This window comes from Lynx rufus, unplaced genomic scaffold (genome assembly GCF_022079265.1).
Source record: "Lynx rufus isolate CCGP_SWC_20201006 ecotype Redwood Valley unplaced genomic scaffold, mLynRuf1.p SCAF_6, whole genome shotgun sequence".
Lineage (NCBI taxonomy): Eukaryota > Metazoa > Chordata > Mammalia > Carnivora > Felidae > Lynx > Lynx rufus.
In genome coordinates, this window is record NW_025814878.1 from 34,835,134 (window position 1) to 34,862,602 (window position 27,469).

The following is a 27,469-nucleotide window of genomic DNA, read 5'->3' on the forward strand; positions in this document are numbered from 1 at the left end:
GCAAATGGGCATATCATATTTAAGACAAATATATAATACATCTAGGTCCTAGAAAATCAGAAGATCATGAGAACTTTGAGTTTCAGGAAAATTTAGTTAATTCTAATAACTTATGCAAGCCAATTTCCTCCCTTCTCTTCTTCATTTTCTTAATCTTCTTTCTCTTTTTTGTTTACTTCCTTACTGAGTTAGAAACTGAAATAAGGGGGGAAACACTGAAAAATATGGTGATTCACTTGGATGATGACTCACTTTGTAAAAATGATTAATGCTAACATATGTATATAGCATCATAATAACCTTAGAAAGAAACATCAGGAAAGTAGTTTAGTAAAAAAAGAGGGCTTAGGACACAAATACAGATGTGATTCTTGACCCCATCCTTTTCTAGCCTTGTACCTTGAGCAAATCATTAAACTCCACTAGATCTTCAGTGTCTTTACATTTAAAATTGGGGTCACAGTCAGCAATAGCACTACTAGAAATTTATCCAAAGGATACAGGAGTGCTGATTCTTGGGGCACATGTACCCCAATGTTTATAGCAGTGCTTTCAAAAACAGCCAAATTATGGAAAAACCTAAATGTTCATCAACTGATGAAATGGATAAAGAAGATGTGGTTTATATATGCAATGGAATACTACTTGGCAATGAGAAAGAAGGAAATCCTGCCGTTTGCAGCAACATGGATGGAACTGGAGAGTATTATGCTAAGTGAAATAAGTCAGTCAGAGAAGGACAGATATCATATGTTTTCACTCATATGTGGATCTTGAGAAACTTAACAGAAGACAATGGATGAAGGGAAGGGGAAAAATAGTTACATAGAGGAGGGAGGCAAACCATAAGAGACTCTTAAATACAAAGAACAAACTGAGGGTTGATGGGGGGAGGTGGAGAGGGGAGAGAGGGTGATGGGCATTGAGGAGGGCATTTGTTGGGATGAGCACTGGGTGTTATATGTAGGTGAATCACTGGAATCTACCCGCAAAACCAAGAGCACATGTATGCACTGTATGTTAGCCAACTTGACAATAAATTATATTAAAAAAAATAATATATAAAAATGAGTCAAAATAAAATAAAATAAAATAAAATAGGGGTCACAGTAAAAACCTTGCAAAATTAGAGGCACCTGGGTGGCTCAGTTGGTTAAGCATCGGACTTTGGTTCAGGTCATGATCTCATGGTTTGTGAGTTCAAGCCCCACATCAGGCTCTGTGCTGACAGCTCAGGACCTGGAACCTGTTTCCAATTTTGTGTCTCCCCCTCTCTCTTCTCCTCCCCTGCTCTCAGTCTGTCTGTCTCTCTCTCTCAAAAATAAACATTAAAAACATTTTTAAAAGGCTTGCAAATTTGCTGACAAAGCATCTAAGGAGAGGCACAAAATACTATTATAACTTTATTTCTTAAATCATTCAATTTAGCACAGCCTGTCTGAAAGAAACTTAACATTGACAATGCTCAGTCTATACACACCATTAAGTCCATTTTAGGTAAGAGATTTGTTGCCCATTTTATTTATCTGTGATGGCTTAAGAGAGTTATATTCTACGCATATTTTGCTTTGTAAAGATCAACTGTTTACTTATATGCAACATGAATCAATATTGTTAATGAGCATGTGTTTTTAAATTTTATTATTTGAGGAAAATAATGTGTTCTTTGTGTCACCCAAGTTATTGATAGAACTAATTGATCATAAAATACAATTTCTAAGAAAATCACAGGACAGAGAGAACCATACACTGTCAAAGTCAATGAGAGATGCTAAGCGTTTAACAGTCACAAAGCTAATCAGACTTTTCCAAAATTTAACAGCAGATCAAGATCAGAAGGAACAGCGAAACCATGTCTACATGAGTTGAGAATTCCTCTATTAACCATACAGGGGGAGGTCTTTTAAAGTCATATGTGAACATTTTCTAAATAGCCATGAGTTCAGATCTGTAGCACTATCTAGTATCCTAACCCATGAAAATAATTCCCAAGTGCTATACGATTAGATTTTTATTAAAGTTTATGTATTTATTTTGAGAAAGAGAGAGAGAGAGGGGCAGAGAGAAGGAGAGAATCCCCAGTAGGCCCCATGATGTCAGTGCAGAGCCCAATGCAGGGATCAAACTCACAAACTGTGATATCATGACCTGAGCAGATATCAAGAGTCAGACATTCAACAGACTGAGCCTGATGCCCAGATTAGATTTCTTAATATCATTTATTGCCTTTCTAACTGCTTTCCTAGTTTATTTCATCTACCTACATTCATGATTTTGAAGATTTATTTCTATAATGTATAAGAAATTAAAGAATATGTAGATGAGTATTTCTGGAGAATTAGTGTTTTTCAGCATTTCAAGGGGTGAAACAGAAGAATCTGGAGAAGGGAAACCTGTATGGTATGGCTGTTGTTTCATGTAACAAGTCATGTAAAAGTTCATAAGTGTACAGAAGGAAAATTTCTGATATTTCCTTTGTTGGTGAGACAATACATACGACGGAGTTAGAAAGCACTAAATATGGTGTGTGTTTTGAAAAATGAGGAATGAGAAACAAGATTTAATCTGGGCATATTAATTTAGAGAAAACACAAGTGATAAGACTTTGACTCTGACTGACAATTAGAGAATAAAACAATTCCTGCCAAGCTTATTGCTCTGCATGTATCCAGTATTTATAAAACATTTGTGCTTCCATCTGTTTCTGTTTGGGATTTGTAGAACACCTGTTATTGTTTAGCTAGAGTTCATTATTAATTATTGGTAATGAGTTTTTTAAACTATAATTTGATTTTTTCCTTTTGGGATAAAATATTTCCCTTGTGCAATGTTGCCACACCCTCAAAAGTAGCCCAAATCACAGCTGAGATTTGAAAAAACCTCATTAATGAAATGTACTGACACCATGACATATGTCCCAAGTTTTTCTTTTCTATCCCATTAAATAAAATACTTCTGACAAAGATACCATTAGCATTTTTTTAGCTAAGATATACCTGAAAAAGAACTGAATTGCTCTTTCTGAATCTCTGTAGTGAATATACACTATCTTATGGTCAGTAAAAATCCTTACCTCAATTATGGGGACTATCTTAAGAAGCCAGCATAAACTGTAAGGATCACATCATTTGTTGTATACAACAATTAAAATTCTCGGGTACTGACTCACTCTATATTCAATTGAAAATTAAGAAAATTCTATTTAAACCTAGAAAATGAGTATATGCTACTAAGGCTGGTCCTGTGGGCAATCGGAGTAGATGTATATGTATAATGTATAATTTTAGGGATATTATGGATACCGAAGTGCCCCCTTCTCTAGAAATATTTTTTTTCTGCTGCTCTTAAATGATCTAACAACCCTGACATTAGATCTCTTGATTGTGTACTTGGTCAGTTCATAGAACATGTTTTGGGTAATCCCTAAACTGTCTTAAGGAAGAGAGGTGAGAAAAGGAAAGGGAGAGGAAGGGAGGGAGGGAAATGGATCCTGTTCTAAGGAGGCTGTCTTGAAGCTGATGATTCACACTTTTTAGGGTGAAAATAGTCTAGCTGTCATTTTCTTTTAAGACAACTGTGAAAACTGGTCAAGGCAGACATTAGTAGCTACACTGAGATTCACTTTATGGTGGTGGTGGTGGTGGTGGTGTATGTGTGTAAGTTTTGGTTTTGCTTTTAGAAATTGATAGTAGTGATGATCAAGATAAATGACTTTAGGTTTGCTTATCTTTATCATCCTTCCAGTAATTCCAATCTCCTTTTCAATACTTTGCTGCTAAGCACATTTTTCTTAAGTGATAGCCATACTGATAATTTCATTCATTTAGGTAGACTCTAAAAGAACCATTATGGGGAACCTGGTGACTTGGTTAAGTTCCTGACTTTTGATTTCAGCTCAGGTCATGATCTCATGGTTTGTGAGTTTAAGACCCCCATCAGACTCTGTGCTGAAAACCCAGAGCCCTGTTTAGGATTCTCTCTCTCTGCCCCTCCCACTGCCTATGTGAGCACATACACATGTGTGCTCTCTCAAAAATAAATAAACTAAAAACAAAAATTGTGAGCAAATAAAATTGAAAAAAAAATAAATAATAAAATAACCATCATGATCTTACTATGCATTTTCATATTAGCTCTTCATCAACTTTCATCTGGGCCAAATAGGTTGCATGTACTCCTGGGTGAAGTCAACTGAGTTAAGCAAGAGACAAATTTCAATAAGAAAAAAAAATCACATGGCTTACAGACCTCTTTATATTTATTGTAGATAAGGAAATCAATTTAAATGTCCAGTACAAGAACTAGGCCTTGTATGCTTTTGCTTCATCATTTTAACACTTTTTTTTCAGCTTTTCATCTCTGTATGAAAAAATCATAATCAAAAAGCCATTATGATTAAAGTTCAATACAACTTAATGTTTATCCCTTAGAAGTTATCCCACCATTAAAATCCAACTACTACCTGACTTACTTGAACCAAGACTTTATGTTAAGGTAATTTATTCCCCTTTCTGTGTCATTTACTCTCTTAAAATTGAAGGTAGCTACCTATCAAAATCTTCTCTGAGTATAATAAGGTATTCTTTGGCAGTCTGTATTCCAATTCTATGGGTTTTTAGGTCCACAGCTAGCAATAGAGCCTCAAGGAATAAGAGTACTCTCATTTTATTAAGATCCTTTTCTTGAACTTCAGTTGGGCATTTTTGGTTTGATCCTGCTGAGAAGAGGTCAAATGTAATTGCATTATAGTCACTGTTATTTAATGGTTTAATCTAATGTATTTCAGAGCTCAATTGGCTATAATGTAGAAGACTAGGTAAGATTCAGCCTTACTTTACTTTCCTGCAAGAAATACTGCTCCATGAAAACATACTCACTTTAACTGCAAACATCTCATTATTTTCACAAAATAAAAGTTCTGGGAGTTTTTTTTTTTTTTCTTTTTTTTTTTTTTTTTAAATTTTTTTTTAACGTTTATTTATTTTTGGGACAGAGAGAGACAGAGCATGAACGGGGGAGGGGCAGAGAGAGAGGGAGACACAGAATCGGAAACAGGCTCCAGGCTCTGAGCCATCAGCCCAGAGCCTGACGCGGGGCTCGAACTCACGGAGCGCGAGATCGTGACCTGGCTGAAGTCGGCGGCTTAACCGACTGCGCCACCCAGGCTCCCCAAAGTTCTGGGAGTTTTGACGTTAACGCAATAAACATCTGTTGAATCCCCTCTGCAAGCTGCTAGTCCAGAAAAGAGATAAGACATGGCATATATAACTTTGTAACTACGGATAAATTGATAAGTATGCAATAGAGGTTTAGAAAATGTAAATGCTAATCTCAGTATACTAGGAACAATAGTTATCTTTACTTACCATTTGGACCTCTTAGTGTTTTTTAATATTTTAAATCATTTAAAAAATGGTTTACAGAAGTAAGAGTAAAAGGGTGAAAATTGTGATAAGAACTTAAACATAGCAAAACCAAAGTTTATTTCATCAATTTTCTGATTTTGAAGATGTATATACTCCAGATTGGAAACATCTTCAGAAAGGAGCTAACTGCCCATCAATATCATGAATAAACCTGCAATATAGACATCTAATTGATACTAATTCTAGATTTCAAACACATCTTTAATAGGTTCTAGCATAGTATCACTTCTGGTTCATTTAGAATTTGCGTTATCAAAATGCAACAGTCAACTTTTTCAAATCTTTGAGGCACGTAATTTCGTTAAAAGACAATGTCATCTCCATTCCATAACTACAAGACATTTTTATTTTTAGATTCTTAAACATTATTTTGAATGAGTTTTTTTTTTTATTTATACATAATTGATTTCATTCTGATACTGGCCTTAACCTTTCTTTAACATTTGTGTACTTAAAAACTATAAATTTTGGCACACAGACTTCATAAAAAATGAAAAAGTATTATAATATACCCTTAAAACAAAATGAGATAGGTTAGGTTCTTGCCACAAAATATTGCATGGTAAAGTCCTTCTGGTTGAAGGACTAACTGCATGAGAATATCCTATTTCATTTTTGTCCTTGAAAATGAATTGTTCCCTCATGGATTCTTGAGTTTGAGAAAATTCATTGTCATCTGAAAATCCATTGTGTGAGATTTCATTTGAACAATTAATTTCAATTTCACCCTAATCATTTAAGTTTAGCATACTTAGCTCTCTTTTTTACATTTGTCTTCTGATTCATCTAATAACCTAAACATCTTCCTTTGTCCATTTTCTTCTTTTTGCAGTTATGGACGAAACATAGAACTTCTAAATTCTAAACTGCGCTCAATGAAACTAGAAGTAGATCATAAGAATGTTTCCAAACTTCTTTTATGCGGTCTTGAATGACGATGCAACATTTTAGTCAAAAAATAAGAAAACTGAATGATGATGAGAATGGAGGTTTATTTTGCAATTGCATCATCCTTCCAGGCAACTCCATCATTATTCTATTTTCTTATCATTTTACTCATTTTTAGCATTGTTGGGAATAATTGATGAGTCATAATGAAGTAATTCCTGAATTCATGAAATAGAAATGTTCAAGAGAGAGGAAAAATAAGATCATAGAGATTCCATCAGGTGTCCTGGATTTTTTTAAATTGCCCAACGGTGCCATGTAGCAAATTACAAGTTATAATGAGTTTTATTCTGTTTAGAAAATAAGTATTTTTTTTCCTTTGTTCCTTGGACAACCTGTAAGGAAAAGTAAGACAAGATAAATCAGTCTCTACAAGTAGTTACAATTGCTCAAAACAAAACAAAGCAAAACAAAACAAAATAAAACCTCAAAAACTCAGTTTGACTTCAATAGACTCTGCTAGCACACTGAGAATCAATGGACAGAACATAAATTGAAGGTCACACAAGCCAGGATTTAAATACTTTGCTTAATAACTTTTTCTGAGTCTCAGTTTTTAAATCAAATGTATTTCTTAAGGTTGTTAGATGGTGAAATAAGATAGTGTATGCACATGTTCTCTCCCCACACTTTTTCACTTTCTCTTTTACCATGTAAATTTACTGCAAAAATGATAATGCTTCTAGTGTGAAGATCAGAGAAGATCTTATGGAAGAAGTAAAAGTTGAAAGGGGTCTTGAGACATTGGTGGACTGTGTCTATATGAGTTTAAGGATAAAGACATAAGACTGAATGGCTAACATTTAAGGCACATAGTCACACTATCTTGAAATGTTCTTTTATAACTACCTGCTGTTGAGTATTTATTCTCTGCTAGATTCTTAAAATAATCTTATTTAATCCATATAAAACCTTGGGAGGAATGTATTATCATCCTTGTTTTATAGAACAGAGAATGGAGGTAGAGAATTTAAATGTTTTGTCCGGGTCAAACACAGTGCAGACAGGGGATTCAAACACAAGCCTGACTAATTCTAAAGCTCAAAGCTCCCTGCTTGTTTAGGCATAGATGGGGAAATGCAAGTGGTTCACAGTGGTTGACATTCAGGAAGCCTAGAAAGAAAAACAAAATTGGAAACATTTGTGTAAGAAGGTTTTGAGGGGATGGCCTTCTTGTACAGTTAGGATATGTCCAAGGAGGTTCACAGAGGTAGAATCATGGGTTTTATCATCACAAATACCAAAAGAGAGGAAAGTAAAAGATTATTCAGAGGTTGTTGGCTTGAAAAAACAATAATAATAGTGCTCTAAATAGGGAGTAAAGGAAAAGACTGGTCAAAACTCATGAGAGTGAGAAGAGCTAGCGATGTAGGAGATTTCAAATCCATTACCTATTCTTAAGGCCGCAGATGATGGTGTTCAGTTACAAAAGGGGAATATATGAAGATTCCAATCGAAACATCATTTAAGCACCTGCTAAATACCAAGGTTCATAGCAACTATTTTCACACACTTTACTCATTTAATTTTCACAGCAAACTCTGAAGTAAGCAGTTAGATAATCAAGTGTGGAGTTTTGGTGAGAGCTCAATGGTGGAAATGAGGTTACCAAGAGAGTGAGTGAAATAAGTGAGCATACAAATATTGAATACATGAATACTGCATGCACTGTAGTCTCAGAATGAACACAGTAGGGGATATAAGAATACTAAAAGATGATCCCTAATTTTAACAAGTAGAATTATTTGAAACAGAAAATGGAACAAATAATTGATAGTAAAAGGTTAAAATTGGGAGTGAGATTGTATAATACTGACACCACATGTTACATGTTTCAGAGAGACATCTGTGATTCTTGATGTCAGGGAAGACAAAAGACACCTAGAATTTGAAAGATGGGGAGTATTTGACTAAGTGCTAAGGAATACACAGGCCTTGGTTCGTGTATGAATGAAAGAGAAAATGAACATGGACATGACATGGCAGAGCATGTGAAATTGATGTGTTTGTATGACAATGAGTATATTGGACTGACAAAAAGATAAATTAAGATTAGAAAACATCGGGAAATAAGGAGTGATAAGTTTGTGGTGACATTATACTCGGTCAATCAGCAAAGCTGTATGTAACTTGGCATGGAAGAGAGTCTGAAAAATTTGAAGTAGAACAATGACATGAAATCAGCATTACAGAGAGTGTGATCAAGCAGCATCTGCTAAAGGGATTAGAAATAGGATAAAGTTTATGAAATATTGCTAAAACTGATGAAACTAAAACATGGTTTTGAAGGAAGAAAGGACAAATTTACTAAGTCATCGTTCATATAGGTGGCGATGGGAACTGTGTACAAGTGACTTAAGAAATTAATGTTGTAACTCAAAATGTTATAAACTATTTTGACGATTTAAGTTCACACATGAGGTGGAAACTTAAATGAGGTTTAGATGTAAATGAGAAGAGTGAGTATATGTGACTATTTACTAAAAACATAGTGCAGTGAGAAAAGTGCTAGAACTGACATGTTCATAACCTAAAATGGAGTAATAATTTGCTTTCCTTCTTTGGCTGCTTTCTGTTGTTTTCCATGGTTTTATTTGGATTCTTTGGAGGTAGCCACCAATGCATGGACATTTCAGGCAGTGAAAGCAGGTGGGTAGGCAAGTAGACTCCAGAGCCGGACTGCATGGCTTTAATTCTAGGCCTTGCCACATGCTTGAAATATGACTTAGTCACATTAATCAATCTCTTTAGGCCTTCATTTCCTCCTCTGTCAAATGAGGCTGATAAGACTGTCACAGAATACATTAGCAGATGGTCAAAGCACACTTAAGGGTCCATGGCTCTCTGAGTGTCAGCTTTTCTTTAGTAACTGGGCACATATCTATGAGTTGTTACAAGCAGAACCACATCAACAAATATACAACACCAATTTTATCCATTGTAGCCATCTGATGTCTTCTAGCCTTGGATCTACTACCTATGTAATGTGGCCAATAATACATAATTGACAGTATTATATAGGGGATTGTAGGAAAAATCTTACATTATATGCTTATAATGAGTTTGTTTTAAGCATATCTTAGATGAGTTTTTGGAACTATGCTAGATTCTACAGATACAGCACTGAATAAATAGGCATGGTGCTTATTTCTCCTATAAAGGAGAATAATAGGCATTATTTTTTAGGGTTAACATTTAGACCAATCCAAGAACACCCATTAACATTTAAGAAGCACTATTTACACATATAGTGTTGGTGGGGGTGATGATTGTGCCCAATAACAAAATTGTGATTTTCTACCCACCACTCCTGATTCCTTTCTGATTTAATTATTGTTTATCATTAGCATTCTCTCCCTAACAAGTCTTTCTTTTCTGCCTTGTATACACCTTTAAGAAACATTTGCTTTTAAATCCCTACTGTCTCATACTTTGCCAGATCCACGATATGTTTATTGAATTGAATTCATGGTGCATAATATTTTTCTCAACGAAAAAAATTATTGATGATCATCCCAGGACAGCCCTCTTTATTCATTCCTGGAAGTAATCTTGTTATTTAAAAAGATGACAGGTTTCTAAGCATTGCAAATAGGCCCTATGTAAAGATTCTTAAAGGAGTTATTGGTAGTATCTCTAGAGACAGAGGCTCAGAATTAACAAAGATTGGTTTGCTGCATGCATCTGTAAACCGCAGGCAGCATAAAGAATCAGAAAAAAAGTGGTAGAAAGAAAGAGGAGAAACCCTACACTTAATTACAGGCATGCATGGTTCCTGGACATAGCATACCCTGTGAGAGTTGCCTCTGATTATCTGAAGTCCGTGGAAGCTGTTCAAGATAAATGTATTAGATTTCCATATTTGTCACAATCAATCCACGGAACATTCTAGTCACTATAAATAGCTGGTATGTACATAGAAATAGATCTGAGAACCTTTGCGTGGCTGTGATTCCTCTAAGGCTGCTGTACTCTCTCTAGCAGGTAAAGGGACCATAGATTTTGGGAGAGGGCTAGTAAATAGAAAGACTGCTGTCCTTGTAATACCAAGTTGTATGACTTCACTTCTCTGTGTCCAATTAAAGGAAACAAAATGAAGGCCTGTTTTATTTTCCTTACATTCTCATTCATCACATTTGTCTCCTAACCCTTTTGAAAGAAGTGGTGGATTTTAGAGGAGTATCTTTGCCGTGAGGGAACTTTGAATAAAGCATCGTTTTGGTCTAGCCTTGTCACTCTTAATGGCATGGACTTGCTGTCAGACAAAAATAAATTCCTCCTCAGGTAACCTACTGAGACTATTCAAAGCATGTTCTAAAATAGTCTGAAAAAGGAACAAATAATACAGAGTAATTTGAATTGCTGCATGAAAAGCAAGGAAAATTAAGGCTTAATCAAAGAATTATCAAACTAATTAGGTGTTATTTATTAATGTGTCATGTCTTATAATAATCTTATCTGTCAATTCATATGAAAGAGTGCAGATTAAAAAAGCATTCTAGTAATTATGTGAATATATTCATTCCCTTTGTCCTGCTCTAAGGTTCATTTGGGTGGCCCCATAGATAAAGAATGGAGAATCTGTGGCTTTCAAATAAATATATATATATAGTTCTTATCACTTTCCTAAAGCAGGCCTTAATTTAAATATGAGAATAACAAATATGCCCCATACTTATTTTGGTACAACTAATTGTGAACTAAGCAGTTTGATATAACTGCTTTCGGAGAGACCTAGATGATGAACAAATAGTCCTCACCCCTAGCTTTTTTTCCTGTACAGGATGTTTGTGCAAGATGGAGACAATAATGAATTTTGCAATATTAACATTACTGCTACCAAATTCAACATTTTGATGTCTAATAGTTGCTCAGCATTTTTTGATCCGGTATATATTTTGGTTTTCTAAAAATATTTTCTAAAATACTCTGTTAAGAATACTAATGGTCATAAGTTTCAAAGCAGAAGGAGAAAACAATGTAGTCAGATTATTACAAGTAGAACAATGAACAGTATAAAGCAGCTGGGGAAGAAAAATGGGAGAAGGTAGTAATTAAGTACTAAATTTTGTTTGCAGATTATACTCACTATTAATGTCTAAAGAGGAGAGGCCCACAGAGGTTAGGATAGGCTTTATAAAGCTATAGTATGTTTCCAATGCTTACCTTCAACATTATTGTGATTATTCTTATTAATTGCTTACAATGAACTTGTTACTTATTTTTTTTAGGTAGTCAAGTTTTTCACTCGAAGGGGGATAAAATAGTCATATAATTATATGTACTTTTCATTAACAACACCAAGTGAGAAATCAACACAGGGTAAAAACTGAACAAAGCAATATCTCACCATATGGATGTCATCTACATCACTGTGCATCCCATTATACTTTAGTGTCTCTCCTTTGTCATTCACACTTAATTATTTATATTACATCTCTTAAATCCCCACCATTCTATTTTATTCCATATTTCTGCTTCGTGGTTGACATGAAGCTTTCCTGAAAGAAAAACTGCCACCTACAAATTACTTTCTATTGTATCCATCCACAGTGTTTAGGTAATAAGCGTGTGTTCAGTGGATAAGACTTGTTTGTAATAATTAGAATCTCTTATAGAAAGGGCAAATAGATATAGAGAAAGAACCAATACTGTCATATTGAAACATCCTGTAAAAAACAACCTGATGAATTAATATTCTCTTATAAAATAGTTGCATAAGATGTAAACCGTTTCCGCTTTCTATTATTCATGATGGGATTATATTAATGATGATTTTTCTCCCAGAGGAATATTATTTTTTTGTATAATTATAAGTAGCCTCCTGGCAGACACTGGATAAGCAGTGAGTATTGTTTCAAATGACAAAATGGTATCAATTATACACAATTTAAAACAGGAAGAGAAGTTGGATGATTTCCAAATGTGTCATTCAAGTGAGAATGTATTTGTGAATTTAATTGTGTTGGTAAGCCTATTAAACAGTAATTATTAACATGTTACCATTTATCCTTTATCTATCAAGTGCAGGTATTAAAATATTTAAGTTTATGTTATATGCCTGTAGTTGAAAAGGTGTGGAGTTTTATCATCTTTATTAAAGCACCCAGTAAAGAATTCTCAGCTAAAACAAAACATCAAATCCTTTGTCTCCTCCTGAGATAAATCCTAAAACCTGAAGTTCCCTTTTTCATTGGCTGTATGATTCTTCCTTCAGCTTTCCATATCTCTTTGAATTGCTTGTGAACATGGGATATATGCATGTGTCAGAGACAATTAACAAACAAACCAAAAAAAAAAAAAAAAAAGGAAAGAAATTTTCCCACAGGTGGAGACAAAGGATAGGATAGTTGCAACATTCCTTTGCCAAGTACTGTGTGGTGTGGAAATCGCTAAATAGGGTGGTTGAAAAGTGCCAAATTGATTTTATTTTATATGAATGAGATCCCTGTATAAAAGAGAAGCAACACCGTTTTTTCAAATCCCATGCAATAGCTTAAAAAAGTCTGTCTCTTTTGAGGATAAGGAGAAAAAGTCCCAAAGCACCTTGGTTTATATGGCTTATCTAGGGTGAAGGAAAACTCAGTCATACACACATTATTCAGCAGCTACCTCCCTTTTAAAGATGTTTGAGGGCAATCAGAGATGATGATCATGATGGCTTTGATGAAGACAATGGAAAGATATACCACTTACTAAATCCTAATGGCATGCCAGGCCAGGTGCTATGCTAAACTCTGGACGTGGATCATCTCACTGAGTTCTTACCAAAACCTAGGAGCTGGGTTATAATTTTCCCACCTCATAGCTTAGGGAATTGAACGAAGAGGAAGTTTTGGAATTTGCTCAGATGGCTGGATATTATCTCCAGCATTGTAGGGAGAATTATAAATATATTTTAAAAAGGGGGTCACTGCCTCCTAGGTTTTCTTTTCTTTTTTCCTTCGCTTTATTTTCTAAGTGGTATAATTTAAGAAAAACTCACCATCCCTGTATATAATGCAAATTTGACATGCACTCCTAAATCTTGTCATTACAACTGCCGAAGAAAGAAGGCAGTCTGTTGGTAACTTTCAGTTGTGTTTGTTGGTTGGTCAGTGAAAGTAATCTGGTATAGAAACCCCAGGCAAAGGGGACTGTGACTTCATACTCAAGAGCACAAATGTTTTTCACTGAAATTACTGAAGGAGTCTTGGATATGGTTTGCTTTTGAATTTCCTGGGATTCTATTAAGTTGGCCAAAAGCCTGATAAAATATCACACAGTTCCATGATTAGATTTTTAAGTGTATTTTATTTTTAACGGTTAAAGTGACAGCAAATTGAGATAGAAGAGAACCTAGGGTAAATTTATCTCGAAGGTTGTTGGTGGGTCCTGAAGTTACTGAGAATGAAAACAACAGATTCTAGCAGTTTAGGAATTGATTTAGCAATCAACTCTGCCAGCTGCTCTCTGTCAATAATCTCTTTGGTAGAATCCTAAAGTCAAACAGCTAGAAAAGACATGAGACAGAAGGAGACATTATTTATTCGTCATGTTTAGATAGTTTACAAAAATGTCAAGCTTCCTAGCTCTTAAGAAGTGAATTTGTTATGCTACTTGTAAGTTATTTTAATATGTTCTGTAAATGTAATGATTTTGTCTTGGGGGCCATATTTTCTCTTATTTCCTCATCTTTCTGATTACATACTTTCCCAATGATCAACAATTTGGTGTGACTTGATTTTCCATCTTTGAGGAAGTCTTTAAAGTGTCTCTGAAAAGTAATACTGAATATAAAGCCTGAATTATTACATTTTGACTTGAGAGTTATGACACATTAAATATACTCATATTGAGGTGTATGCCATGTTATAATTACCTGGTTGATAAACAACAACCTTATCAGGACTGGTTCTTTTGTATTAACATCAATGATCAATTAAATGAAGTGAATTATAGACTATTATTAGTCAGTATGTTAATGTGTGAGGGAGGAAGGGCTTGCCTAGGGATATAAAAGAAACCTGAGATTTTAACTCAAAATTTTATTGAGGTTTAGTGATTTTCCTCAAAAACTATACATTTATTTTTATTTTATTTGTTTTTTGTTTGTTTGTTTTTCTTTTTTTTTTTTGAGATAGAAAGACAGAGAGAGAGAAAGAGGAGGGGTAGGGGGAAAAGAGGGAGAGACAGAGAGAATCACAAGCAGGCTCCATGGCCCAGAATGGAGCCCAATACAGGGTTTGATCTCAGGACCCTGAGATCATGACCTAAGCAATATCAAGACTCAGATGCTTAACTGACTGAGCCACCTAGGTACCCCCAAAACTATGCATTTTTTTTTTAATTTTTTTTTCAACGTTTATTTATTTTTGGGACAGAAAGAGACAGAGCATGAACGGGGGAGGGGCAGAGAGAGAGGGAGACACAGAATCGGAAACAGGCTCCAGGCTCTGAGCCATCAGCCCAGAGCCTGACGCGGGGCTCGAACTCACGGACCGCGAGATCGTGACCTGGTGAAGTCGGACGCTTAACGACTGCGCCACCCAGGTGCCCCAAAACTATGCATTTTTAATTCTACTCAATTATGTGTTTAAAATTTACAAATAAGTATAATATTTTAAATATTTGCCATGCAGAAAAAGTTGATTTCTTTTTATAAATTGACTAAAGTTAAATCTCTTTATTTTTTTTCAGTTTTATTGAGATAATTGACACAATATTATATTAGTTTTAGGTGTACAACATGATGATTTTCTATGTGTGTATATTGTGAAATGGTCACCATAGTAAGTTATAATTTTTATAATGCACATAGTTATAATTTTAATGATGAAAACATTTAATATCTCATCTCTCATCAATTTATAAACAATACTATAGTCACCATGCTGTACATTATAGCCCCAGGATTTATTTATCTTATAGTTAATTGGAAGTTTGTACCTTTAGGCTATCTTCACTCATTTCACCCACCCTTCATCCCACTCCACCTCTGGCAACCACCAATTTGTGCTCTGTAGGAATATGAGTTCTATTATTTTAGATTCCACATGTGAGATCTTATGGTATTCACCTTTCTCTGTCTGGCTTCTTGCACTTAGCATAGTATCTTCAAGATTGATTCATATTGCCACAAATGGCAGAATTTCCTTCTTTTTATGGCTGAATAATATTCCATTTTCTCTTGATAAATAGATACAGTTAGATAGACTCCAATTCCAGCATATACATATATCACATTTTTTAAAATCCATTCATCTGCTGATGGACAGCTGGGTTGTTTTCATAAGTAGGCCATTATAAATAATGCTGCAGAAAGTTGATTTCTAGTAAGATGAGTTATTTTTATCCTATAGCTTCTCCAACCACTCAACATCTTAGGAAGTAGTCATCCCCATTTGGTAAAGAATGTCAGATATTTTTGACATTGGAAAATGGCATCTAAGAGACCTAATTTTAATTCATTATAACTTTGAATACTGACAACCGATGGTCAAAAACATGCATCATTTGTATTTTAAATTGTCTTCAAGTGGAACAAGAGTAAAATGTCCATTAATAACATCACTTTATTATAATACAGAGAACTTCATTTAAGATCTGCTTTTTAATTATTATAAGATTATATCATTGAGTATAGAATCCTAAAACACAATATAACAACGTAATAATTGCAATTAATTAAAATTGTTCAGCACTATTCCAAATGTTGTTATATATTTTGTTCATTCCTTTTCTCTTTATGCTAATTATAAAATAAATGCAAAATACAAAGACAACATGCTACTGTGCAAAGAAAACAGCACCTGCCATCTTTATACACGGGTCCTGCTTATAAGCACTTAGGTGAATTTAGCAAGTTGTTTAATTTCTTTGGGTTTCAATGTTTGGCACTAAAACACTATTCAAGTTACATTTAGTTGCAGAATTATTTAGGCTGAAAAATACCTGAGTGGATAATTTACATAGTCTTCTTTCCACTTGAGGGGACCTATAGATATTCAGAATATATTACAAGTGTTACATCTTGATTGAATTATTTAATGATGCTACCTTTCTTCATTTTGGACTTTAGCTCACTTTTTCCCACTAGCCATGGGTAAACACATTAATTTTTCAGTTTCAAAGCAAGATTGTTGTTCCATTCATAAATAGGTAAAGATACTCAAAGAAAGAAAGTGAATGCTTTGGTCTGGAACCGTTAATGATTAAAAATGAATAAATGAATGAATGAATGAATGATTGAATGAGTGGATGAATAAACAAGTAAATAAAATTTCACTTTTTTGTTGGAAGTATTTTATACTCTATAAAGAACTTAAAAAATACCTATAATTTGGTCTGTTCTAGAAAATGTGACAGAGTAGCATCTGGCATTCACTGATTCACTCATTCAGTTAGTCATTCATTTTCTCCTTTAATGATTCCTTTCCTTTCACAAGTATATAGTGCTGTTGCAGATTCTGTCCTCAATTTGCTCATAGTCTACTGAAGATTTAAAAAGGTGGGAGGGTGTAAAGCCCAAACTTGTATATAAACATCAGTGCATTGATGCTCAGAAGATAAAGTGCATCCTGGGTGCTCTGGGAGCATGTGAGGAGAGCGTGTGGAAGAGAATCAAAGGAGGAGATAAAATGGCCACGTTTTGAGGAATAACTGGAATAAGCCATGTTCTAGGCCATGTCATCACTGAGAATTTGCAATCCCAGAAATATTTGATTAGGGGCATGTGGTGGCTCAGTAGGTTGAGTGTCTGACTTGGGCTCAGGTCATGATCTCACGGCTTGTGAGTTTGAGCCCCACATCAGGCTCTGTGCTGACAGCTCAGAGCCTGGAGCCTGCTTCAGATTCTGTGTCTCCCTCTCTCTCTCTCTCTGCCCTTCCCTACTTGTCCTCTGTCTCTGTCTCTCTCTCTCAAAAAAATAAATAAACATTAAAAAATTAAAAAAAAATATTTGATTAGATACCAAGTGGGAGATTTGTATTGTATGTGCATGAGTGCATTCTAAGTTTTTATTTTTATTTCTTTTAATTGTGACTGCAGTTCATCTAATTTGCCTCCTTTATCTCTTTTCCTCCTGGCTTTGGCTTTTGCATTAAAAGAAAAACATATGATTCATTTTACCTATCTGTCTCTTTCTTCCATCTTTACTGTCTGTCCCTTGGTTTACCTTGTGTGCAAATATGATTTGCTGTGGGTTTGAAAGACATATGGTTCAGAGAGCTAGAAGAAACTAAGAAAACTAAAGAAACAGGAATTGTGAAAAACTTAAAAGTCTCCCAGTGAAAGTCTATCTAGAATTGTGGAAATGAGGTCAGGTAACAAAAAGATTGATCTTTAAGTAGGGAGTCTTTTTGATGGGCCACTTGGGGTCAATTCAGCATCTAATTAAGGTGAAACAAAACATGAACACCAAAGAAAACTGTAAAACTCTTCATAGAATGAACTAAATACTTACAGATCTTTCAAGGGTTAGAAATCATTGATAATAATAGATAACTGGCATTTATCTCGATCTTCCAAATAGACGTTAAATAAATAGAAAAATAAAATAGAGTGGAAAAGGTCTTAATCTTACATTGGACTTGCTCTCAGTGTATGATTTTGTTAGGCCATTTATCCTTCCAGGGACTTTTTTTTTCCATTTGAAAACTCAGGGTGTTGGAATAGCTGATTTCAAAGGTCTCTCCTATACCCCAAAACTCTAGGATCATGATTCTGTGCCTCTATTTTCATTAGGTCCCAAACACAAGGTATTTTGTCATAATTGAGGTATAAGGATAAATAGAACAATGATATAATCTCAAATCAATCTTGTTTCCTTTCTTTTCGTTGACTGTTCCATGGAAAATTATTTCTACTTCATAAATTGGAGATGAAGAGGAAAAAACACTAATATTACCTTTATCATTTTTAATCAAAAGAATGTATGAAATATGCATTTGGCTGCTATTCCATGCTTTCCATCAAAGTGAATATGCAAATATATAACACATGGAAATATTAGGGAAGCTTTTTATCAGGATGCAAAGAAACCTTTCCAGTAGAAACATTTTGGCCTGGAGGAGTTTCTTTGATCTAAGAAGTTAAAGAATTTGGTGTTTAAAAACACTTATAATAGGGTTGTGTAACCAATTTATACTAAATAATCCATTTGCTTAAAACTTTTCTAAAATCATAGCAAAAAACTTGTAAATTAATTACCAATATAATATATTATTGGAATAATCTAATATAAAGTAACTATGGCTTCTACTTCAGTGTCCTCTATATAAGACCTCTGGCAAAATTAAAAACTACATAATCCAAGTGACAACAATGACTAAGCAGTTAGTTCATAAACAGCACCTGGCTGGGTAAATGGAAAATTCCTTGCCCTTATCTGAGTGTTCTCAGTTGTTCCCAGAAGCTCAAGTCAAATGATTTCTTTCCCTCACTTCTTACATTAAATTCATTTAATAGTCCTATTGGGTTTATGTCAAAATGTACTCTGAATCCATCCACTTACCTCCAATTCCTATGTTTTTCATTTATCATATATTTAAAAACGCCACCCATTATTCTGAATAGCATTTCTTATTACTTTTTCTTGATACATTTTTAATAAGATACTTATTTCCATTTTACTTGTTTAGTGACTGTTTTTTGTCTCTGCCCACTGGAATCTCAGCTCCATGAAATAGGTGATTTTGTCTGTATTGTTCACTGCTATAACTCCATATCCTACGGAAGTGCCTGGTACTCAGTAGGCGTTCAATAAATACTTGTTGCATGAATGATTGAATCTCTACCTCAAACCACCTAGCCCAAGCCATGTCACTTTCTTACTTTCTATCATTTCAATAGTCTCCACCTGATCTCTTGCTGTCCCTCATATCCTTTTCTCTACAAACATTGTTTTGGTTCACACACCAGCCAGTGATCTTTAAAAAACCTACATGCTGTACTAAAACCCTACAAAATCTTACCATTGTCCTTAGGACAAATCCATACTCACCGGAATAGGCTAGAATGGTCTGCTATGAGCTTGTCTCTGTTTTCCATCACCGATGACCGTTAAACAAGCCAGGCTGGTCACTAGCTTAGGCTTTTTGTACTGCTATTCTCTGTCAAGAATCCTCTTATCAGACATCTTCCTAAGGTTTGCTCCTTTGTATTCAAGTCAGAGCTCAGATGTGTTCTCCTTGGAGAAAGGGCCACTTCCTATGCTATGCATTCGTGCAGTTGTGTAACAAAGGCCTCCAACTCTGATTCCCCCACCCCAAGACAGCATGCCCTGGACTGGAGCTGCAACTGGCCAGGAGAGAGCTACCTCTTAATTTTGCACTAAGCAGGTTTTCCTGACCAAAACTTACCACCGTGGCCTGCATATACTCAGAAGACACATTTTTCGAATTTGCACAAAGCTTCATAGGCTAGTGGAATCGTGCTTAATGGTGGCCCTCCTCTTCCCTTTCTGTCCATTTTAGCATAGTCTCTTCCCTCTAAATATTATCTGCCTCATCACTCTATTTGAATGTCCCTACATTTCTGAGATCTGAAATTATATGTCTTGCCTGTCTTAAATTATTAAATTATTGCCTGTCTCCCTCCATCTCTAACATAAACTCCATAACAACAACGTATTTCTCTATCTTCACTGTGGTCCCTCAGTGATTTCATTTGCCCATGAACACTCACAACAACCAGCTGGAGCAGAGATTATGGTTTCCATTTTATCTTGAAACCACTGAGACCTAAGTTAAGTGATAATTGTCTGTTTACTGAGTGCCCCATCCACTCGACTGAGTACAAGGGATGCAAAGTAGCTGTGTAGAATTTAGCAATTCATGAGTGGGAGGTATAAAGATGCCTGTATTGGAGTAAACACCTCCTTGATTCACCCATTTCATATGAACTCCAGAACTTCTTCAAGTAGTTCTTTTATTGGTGAGGTCCTCATTTCTTGGGCAAATTCACAAATCTGGGATTATTATATGAGTGTTCTAAAATTTTTGATCTTTATTTTAACAGGTGGGGTGGGAAAGGGAGGGATGGTTGACACCCCAAATCCTTCTGGTCCCCTGTCCAAACTACATGGCAAGAGAAAGACACTCCGTAAGGAAACTTGAAGACCAAGATGTCCCCATTTTAAAATAAAAGACACTAGCAAAATCACGTCTCAGCCTAAAATATAAAACCATATTTTTGTTTAATGTTACTATTTGTTCAATTCCAAATTTTAAAAATGTTATTCTGCACATATAAAAATAGTGCAGCATACACAATTAATGTTATCGCTTTCACAAACTTGACCACCATTTTCTTACTAAATTCAGATCTCCCCACTTCACCATTAGTCATAGATTCACAAATGATTTTTATGAAATTGAAAGAACAAATTGGGATAGGAATTTGTAATTATTTTATACGTTGTATTTTTTAAATGTAAATGAACTTGAACTCAACGGTCATTTACTGGAATGACACCTTCTCCATCCCAGAATCTATTACCATTTGCTGTTGGCAGTACAGAGGACTTTCAAATATCTTCTGGATGTACTTAGTACCTTCAGGAGAATGCAGTAGAGGCCTGGAGAATTAACTATCTGTCAGGCATTAGAGGAAAACATCTCCTCAACATTTGTTTCAAGATTTAGGGGATAGCCTTTAGTTGTATAGAAATGTTGTAGAAATAGGGAATCTCCTTTGATAAAGAAACCAGACAAATTAAATGTTAGTATAGTGAGCTGTTTTTTACTTCATGTGATCTGAATTCAGCTCATAGCCTCCTACTTGACTTGAGATTCTGAGTAATTCCATTCATCATTCCTAGCAGTGTAAAGAAAACATTGGTAACTTAGATCATTAGAAGGAGTACACACTGTCTACTATCCCCAGTGGATTTTGACTAAACCAGAAACAATCAAATTGACTTGTGTGAGAAAAAACTCAGAACAATAAAATATTGGCAGCTTACAAACATGCCATTCAGGTATTATGGAAATAAGCCAGCCCAAATCACTCAAGGAACAAAAATAAAGCCAATTCACTATGTTTGAATGTCAAAGGGATTTTCAGGTAATAGCTTGCAAAATGAAGGGCACCTTTCGAGTTCCAACATAAATTTCAACAACCTAAATTGTTCCTTCAGAGAGTAACAATCCTCCGGAATTCTGAAGGAATATATTCCTAATAAAATTGTAAAAACTTCTCTCTTGTAAATGAGTTCTGTTATTTATGTCATGTTTAATTTTATCTGTTGTTATGTCTTTGTTTACTTATCTCCAAGTCTGTTTCAAGTTCTCTTGTGTAATTAGATGGGACATAAATTGTAAATTCATTATTGAAAAAATTGGTATTTTGAGTATTTAGTATGTGTTAGATGCTTTAACACTTAATCCTCATAACATTCCTAAAAACTAGCCTCATTTTATAAAGGCCCTAAACTGAGGCTTGGATACTTCATGAGATTTTCAAGTTTACCCAGTTTGTAAATGATGAAGCTGAAACTCACATATATAAACGCTCACCATTTGCCTCTAAGCATATAGTCTTTACACTAAACAACACTGTTTTTGCTATAAAATTCTACTATTCATTTGACATTATATTAGCAGCATTTATTATATGATATTAAATTTATTCATATTTTTTAAAGTTTATGTATTTATTTTGAGAGATGGAGCAGGAGTGGTGGAGGGGAGTGAAGAGAGAGAGAGAGAGACTGAGAGAGAGAGACTGAGAGAATCTCAAGCAGGCTTCACACTGTCAGCACAGAGTCCAATGCAGGGAACCATCTCACCAGCTGTGAGATCATGACCTGAGCTGAAATCAAGAGTAGATAGCTTAACTGAGTGAGCCACCCAGGCACTCCTGTATTTGTTCATATTTAAAATTTGGGGGCTCTTGGGTGGCTCAGTCAGTTAAGCATCTGACTCTTCACTTTGGCTCAGGTCATGATCTCATGGCTGGTGAGATGGAGGCCCCCCCACCCAGTCGGGCTCCACTGATAAGGTGGATCCTGCTTGGGAGTCTCCATTTCCTCTCTCTCTGGTCCTCCTCCACCCTTTCTCCTGCCCCCCCCCCCCCGCCCCGACACACACACTCTCACTTTCTCTCTCTCAAAATAAACAAACATTAAAAAAAAACTAATAAAATAAAATGGTCTCAGATTTCAACAGTATTCTCTGACATTATTGGAACACGAAAGAAGACTTTTCTTTATGTCAGTACTAAAGTCATGCGTCATGCTCTACTATGACGTATCTGATTTGTTTTAGTGCTCCCTAGCACAACAAAAACTTGTTCTGAGCTGATAATTGCCCTGCCAGGGTGATTTATAACTGTCACTCTGAAGGTAGGAAGACATCTGTTTTGTTTTGTTTTGTTTTGTTTTTTGTTGTTGTTGTTGTTGTTGTTGTTGTTTGTGTGGTCCTACTTCCCCACTGTGTCCACTGCCTCACAATGTAGCAGTTAGACATTTTAGGGAGCGTGACATAGTTGATTATAGTTGTAGAGAATTTCTGACATAAACTGGATATTGCACTTTCTGCTGCAGAAGGCACCAGTTTGTTTGTTTTGGGAGTCCTACGTATGTTGGCATCCAGTAACTGTTTTTTCACCAGATTCTCTCTGTGTAGAATCTCTTCTCTTAATTTCTTTACCTGGCAAACTAATTTTAGGTCTTTCAATGCAGTTTACAGTTAATCTACTCCAGGGATCTTTCTACAACACCCCCTCTGTATATATTATTTACCATCATCACACTGTATTATAGTAGTCTATTACAGTGATCTAAGTCTGTTTTAGTCAGTATATTGGGAACTTCTTTAAGGCAGGGCTGGGGTTTAATGTTTTTGGTATTACTATTATTATTTTTTAATGTTTATTTATTTTTGAGACAGAGAGAGAGAGAGAGAGAGCACAAGCAGAGGAGGGGCAGAGAGAGAGGGTGAAACACAAAATCTGAAGCAGCCTCCAGACTCTGAGTTGTCAGCCCAGAGCCTGACATGGGGCTCAAACTCACAAGCCATGAGACCATGACAGGAGCCAAAGTTGGATGCCTAACCATCTGAGTCACCCAGGCGCCCCTAATGTTTTTGGTATTATTGATGCATAATAAGTGCTCACTAAAATGTTTTTAAAATAAAATAATGACTTTATAGTTCTTCCAGGAAAATCTAAAAAGATTTTAGAGTATAAATTATGAATAATTCCTTTGGAAAGAATTTCATATATTTTTGAAATAAATTTCTAAAAAGCTTATCAAGACTATAAAGGATTGAGATTTTACATCACCACTGTTCATGAAAGTATGACCTGGAAAGAAGTGACTTAGATTGAATAGGCACCATTCTATGAAGATATTTCTGAAAGCCTTAGTATTTAGAAACAATTGATTTATATTCATGGCCACTTGTACTTTAAGTTTTAATCATTTAATTGACTCCTTCCTAAATCTAGATTCTTCCTAGATTTAAAAGCTACAAAATATCAGCCTACTTTAGAAATATTTTCTTCAAGAACAGCTCTCTAGAAAGATTTGAGAATGGATATTTACAAGTATACATCCTTTCGACTTATGAAGTAAGTAGAGACCGAGTCTCCCACCTGCAGTCATGGACTCCCTTATAGAAGACGAGCCTTTTCTGGCCTTAGGCAGTGGGAAAGGGGCTTTGAGCACCTCAAATCTGGAGCCTACATGGAAATTCAGCTCACTTCTTAGGAGCTGAATGGCCTGAAAACCTGTTCACTTTAGTTTTCAAACCATAAAGTGAGAATACACCTACTCCTAAGGATCTTGTGAAAATTAAATGACTTAATGTATCAAAACTGATTGGGATTGTTCTAGGCATAGAGTAAGCAGTATGTAAATGTTAGGTAGGGAAAAATAATGGAGATCAAACTTTTTTTAGAGTGCCCAGCCTCATCTTCTCTTTGTACACTGAAAGAGGAACTTTCATGTTGCCATCTGTTTCTATCAGATCTTTGCTCTCATTAGGAAAAAAAAATTAATGATAATATGGATCGATACTTTTCTAGGTATATGACTGGAGTGTCGTGAAACAATGTGCTTTTATGCGTGCTAGAATATGCTCAAGAATCAACCTAGATGGTCTAACCACTATAAGGGAATCCTATAATGAATGGAGACTAACCGCTATTTGGCAAGAGGGTCCAGGATTCCTCCCTTCTCACCACCACAGAAGGTGGTGTGTGTGCCTCTCCAGTTGCTCTGCTTGCTAATCCACAATTCACCAGACCAAACTAATTTTGACAAATTATAAAAAAAAAGGAAAACTTCCAGTAAGCAGGCAGGTCTGCTGACATTTGATAATATCTAGTTGTCAGTGAGATTTCACAAGGTGCCTATGCCCACACCAATTCCTGGATTTAAAAGAAACACACAGCAGAAATTTGTGGAATGAAAATTAATGATAAAACATTTTGCAGACATTTCATACGGGATCATATGTTAGTTAATGTTTACAGTTCATGGCCTGGATGGTTTTGGTTAATTAAAGAAATCACTTGGGATAAGGAAGCACTCAGAAACGATTGTGGGTTTTTATACAGTTCATAATAAGCCCAGAGACTTGAGGGAGCCTTTCAAGGCTCTATAAAACTGAATATATTTTCCCTTTGGCCCATTATTTACTTAACTGCAGGTCATTTACTTCAGCAGGAGAAAATGTACCTGTTCAATATCAAAAGGCCCATGAATTTTAACCTTCTTTTATTGCCCTATTATATCATTTGAGAATTTTAAGTTAAATGAAAAAAAAATGGTGATTTTTCTCTATATTAGGACTCCTCTCAGCTTCTGTGATTTTAGTTTCCATAATTTAAAGTGCATATTGAAAATAAATTGCTTTATTTGATTGCATGTAGATTTTCCATTAATGAAGTCCAGTAGATATATTTAACATTGTATATACATCTATGAAAAGTAATATATTCAGAAATAGCTCTGAAGATAACGGAACCTGTGTATGTATCCACTTAAAGATCTCACCTAATAACAATTTTCTTATTGCATAATAATATGAATTTATACTTCAGATTATGAATTATGCATGTTGGGGAAGGATCTAGCTATTTTAGTTGAGGATATTAAATTTGTTAATACTTTTTTTTCAATACCTACTCCTGCATTGTGTGCACAGGACAAAGCCCAGCCGTACCACCTCCATTACCAACAGAACGAGCTTCCAGACCCACTCCGGCATCACCTACCCCTGAAGGCAAGTATTTTATGTTTCCAAAGCTCTCCTCTATTATAGATAAAATAGAATGCAGAGAAACAAAAAACAATAGTAAAAGCAGAAACAAAAAATCCATATTTTCTTAAATAGTGTTGGTACATCTAAGCTACAGTTTCTTTTCCCTGAAATTACAACTTGCTGTCATTTGGAAAACCAAAATTTTTCCTCTTAAGATTTTATACTGGTGATCATCAGCTTCCAGAAGAATGACCAGCTTCATGCTCTGGAAATCAAGCTAGAAAGTACAGAGACAAATAGTCAAGGATATGTCATGAAACTCATGCAGTTTTACCACAACTTGACCAATTTAGTGTCTTTATGACTCTAGGACAGAGTTTCTGGGTTTAAATCTGAGTTTCACCTCTTACTAGTTTTGTACATTTTTATTTACTTAAACTCACTCTTCATGAGTTTTATCACCCATGAGATGAGTTGAAAATAGTACTGAGCTCATAGAATTAGTGTGAGGATACAATGGTGTGTATGTGTGTGTGCCAGTTTATAAGCACTTTATAAAATTAATGACTAATACTACTGCTATTAATTAGTTCTTCAAAATATGGTGTTTGGGGATTGGCAAAATTAGGGGAGGCAAGTGTCATCATAATCAAGTTTTCAAAATCATTTGTCTTCATTTATTCATTCAACTATCATTTATTAAATTCCAACCATAGGATCACATCAGGTATTGCCCAAAGTACTGGAGATTCAAAGATTAATAGAAAATAGTTCCTGTCCTACCAAGACTCAGTTTACAGGTGTAAAATTAAAAGTAATTAAAGAGAAGCCAGATATAAAACACAAAGAATTAAAGCCAAGTGCACCACTACTTTTTTGCAAGGGTACAGATGGAGGTCTCCTTCAGACCATCATAGCACCCCTTCCACTCCTAGCTCTGTCAAACACTGAAAAGGACCTTCTGTGTGTGTGTGTGTATGTGTGTGTGTGTGTGGACACAGACTGCTTACCCAAGTTCCACACCCATCTGTCCAGCAGCTACCTGTCAACTTTGCTCACCCCATGAGTTCAGCATCCCCAGAGAAAGAACTGTCTGGCAGAAAAAAAAGGTCAGAGTTCTAGGACCTGAAGTGTAAGAGAGGAAAAAATTTCAGGTGGCCACACCCTGTCATCCCCACAGACCCTTAGACCTAGGGCAGGATGTAGCCAGAGGAGGGCACATAGAACCCTGTAAAGCACAGAACCTACTGGAGGCACCTTGGTTGCTGGGTTCTAAGAGTTGTGGTGATTATACCATAAGATAAGAACCAAAATAGAAACCAGTGCTGAGTACTGTGGAAGCTTAAAGAAGGTAGGGCATAGCTCTGCTTGGAAGAGGTGAGTAGAATTCCAGGAGAGGCTTCTCTGCAGAAGTGGCTGTGGAGCTTAAATCCCAAGAATATGGAAGAATACACAAGGAAGGCAAGAACATTACCAACAAAAGAATTGGCATATGCAAAAACATGGAGATGAGAAAGAAAGAGGTTTTGTTCAGATACGCCTAAGTACTTCATCTTGGAGAGAAAGAAGGTCAGTATGAAGAGGGTCTGGGACAGATGAAAGGCATGCAAAGGACAGATCACGAAGTGTCTTGTAGGCTAAGCTTGGGATTTATATTTATCTTTAAATTTTTATTATAAAGCATTGAATAGTAAAATAAATCTGCAATATACTCAGCCTGCAGATACATTTATCAACATTTTCTATTCTTACTTATCCAACCTTTCTTTTCTTTCCTTTTTTTCTTCCTTTTTTTGTTTTTTTACTGCTTGTATTTTTATTACTTTTGCAGATCTCTGATATCATGCTATTTCACCCAGCTAAGGAATTTTTATTTCCTTTTAAAATTTTTGACATGTTTACAT

General features: G+C 35.3%; 1 protein-coding gene across 1 annotated transcript in view; it reads left to right on the forward strand.

Moving 5' to 3' along the window:
* Positions 1-27,469, forward strand: part of TRDN (triadin) — a 496,354-nt gene that overhangs the window by 270,642 nt on the left and 198,243 nt on the right. The window contains 1 exon segment of the mRNA XM_047103003.1: positions 25,509-25,590. Coding sequence (XP_046958959.1) covers positions 25,509-25,590 — 82 coding nt within the window.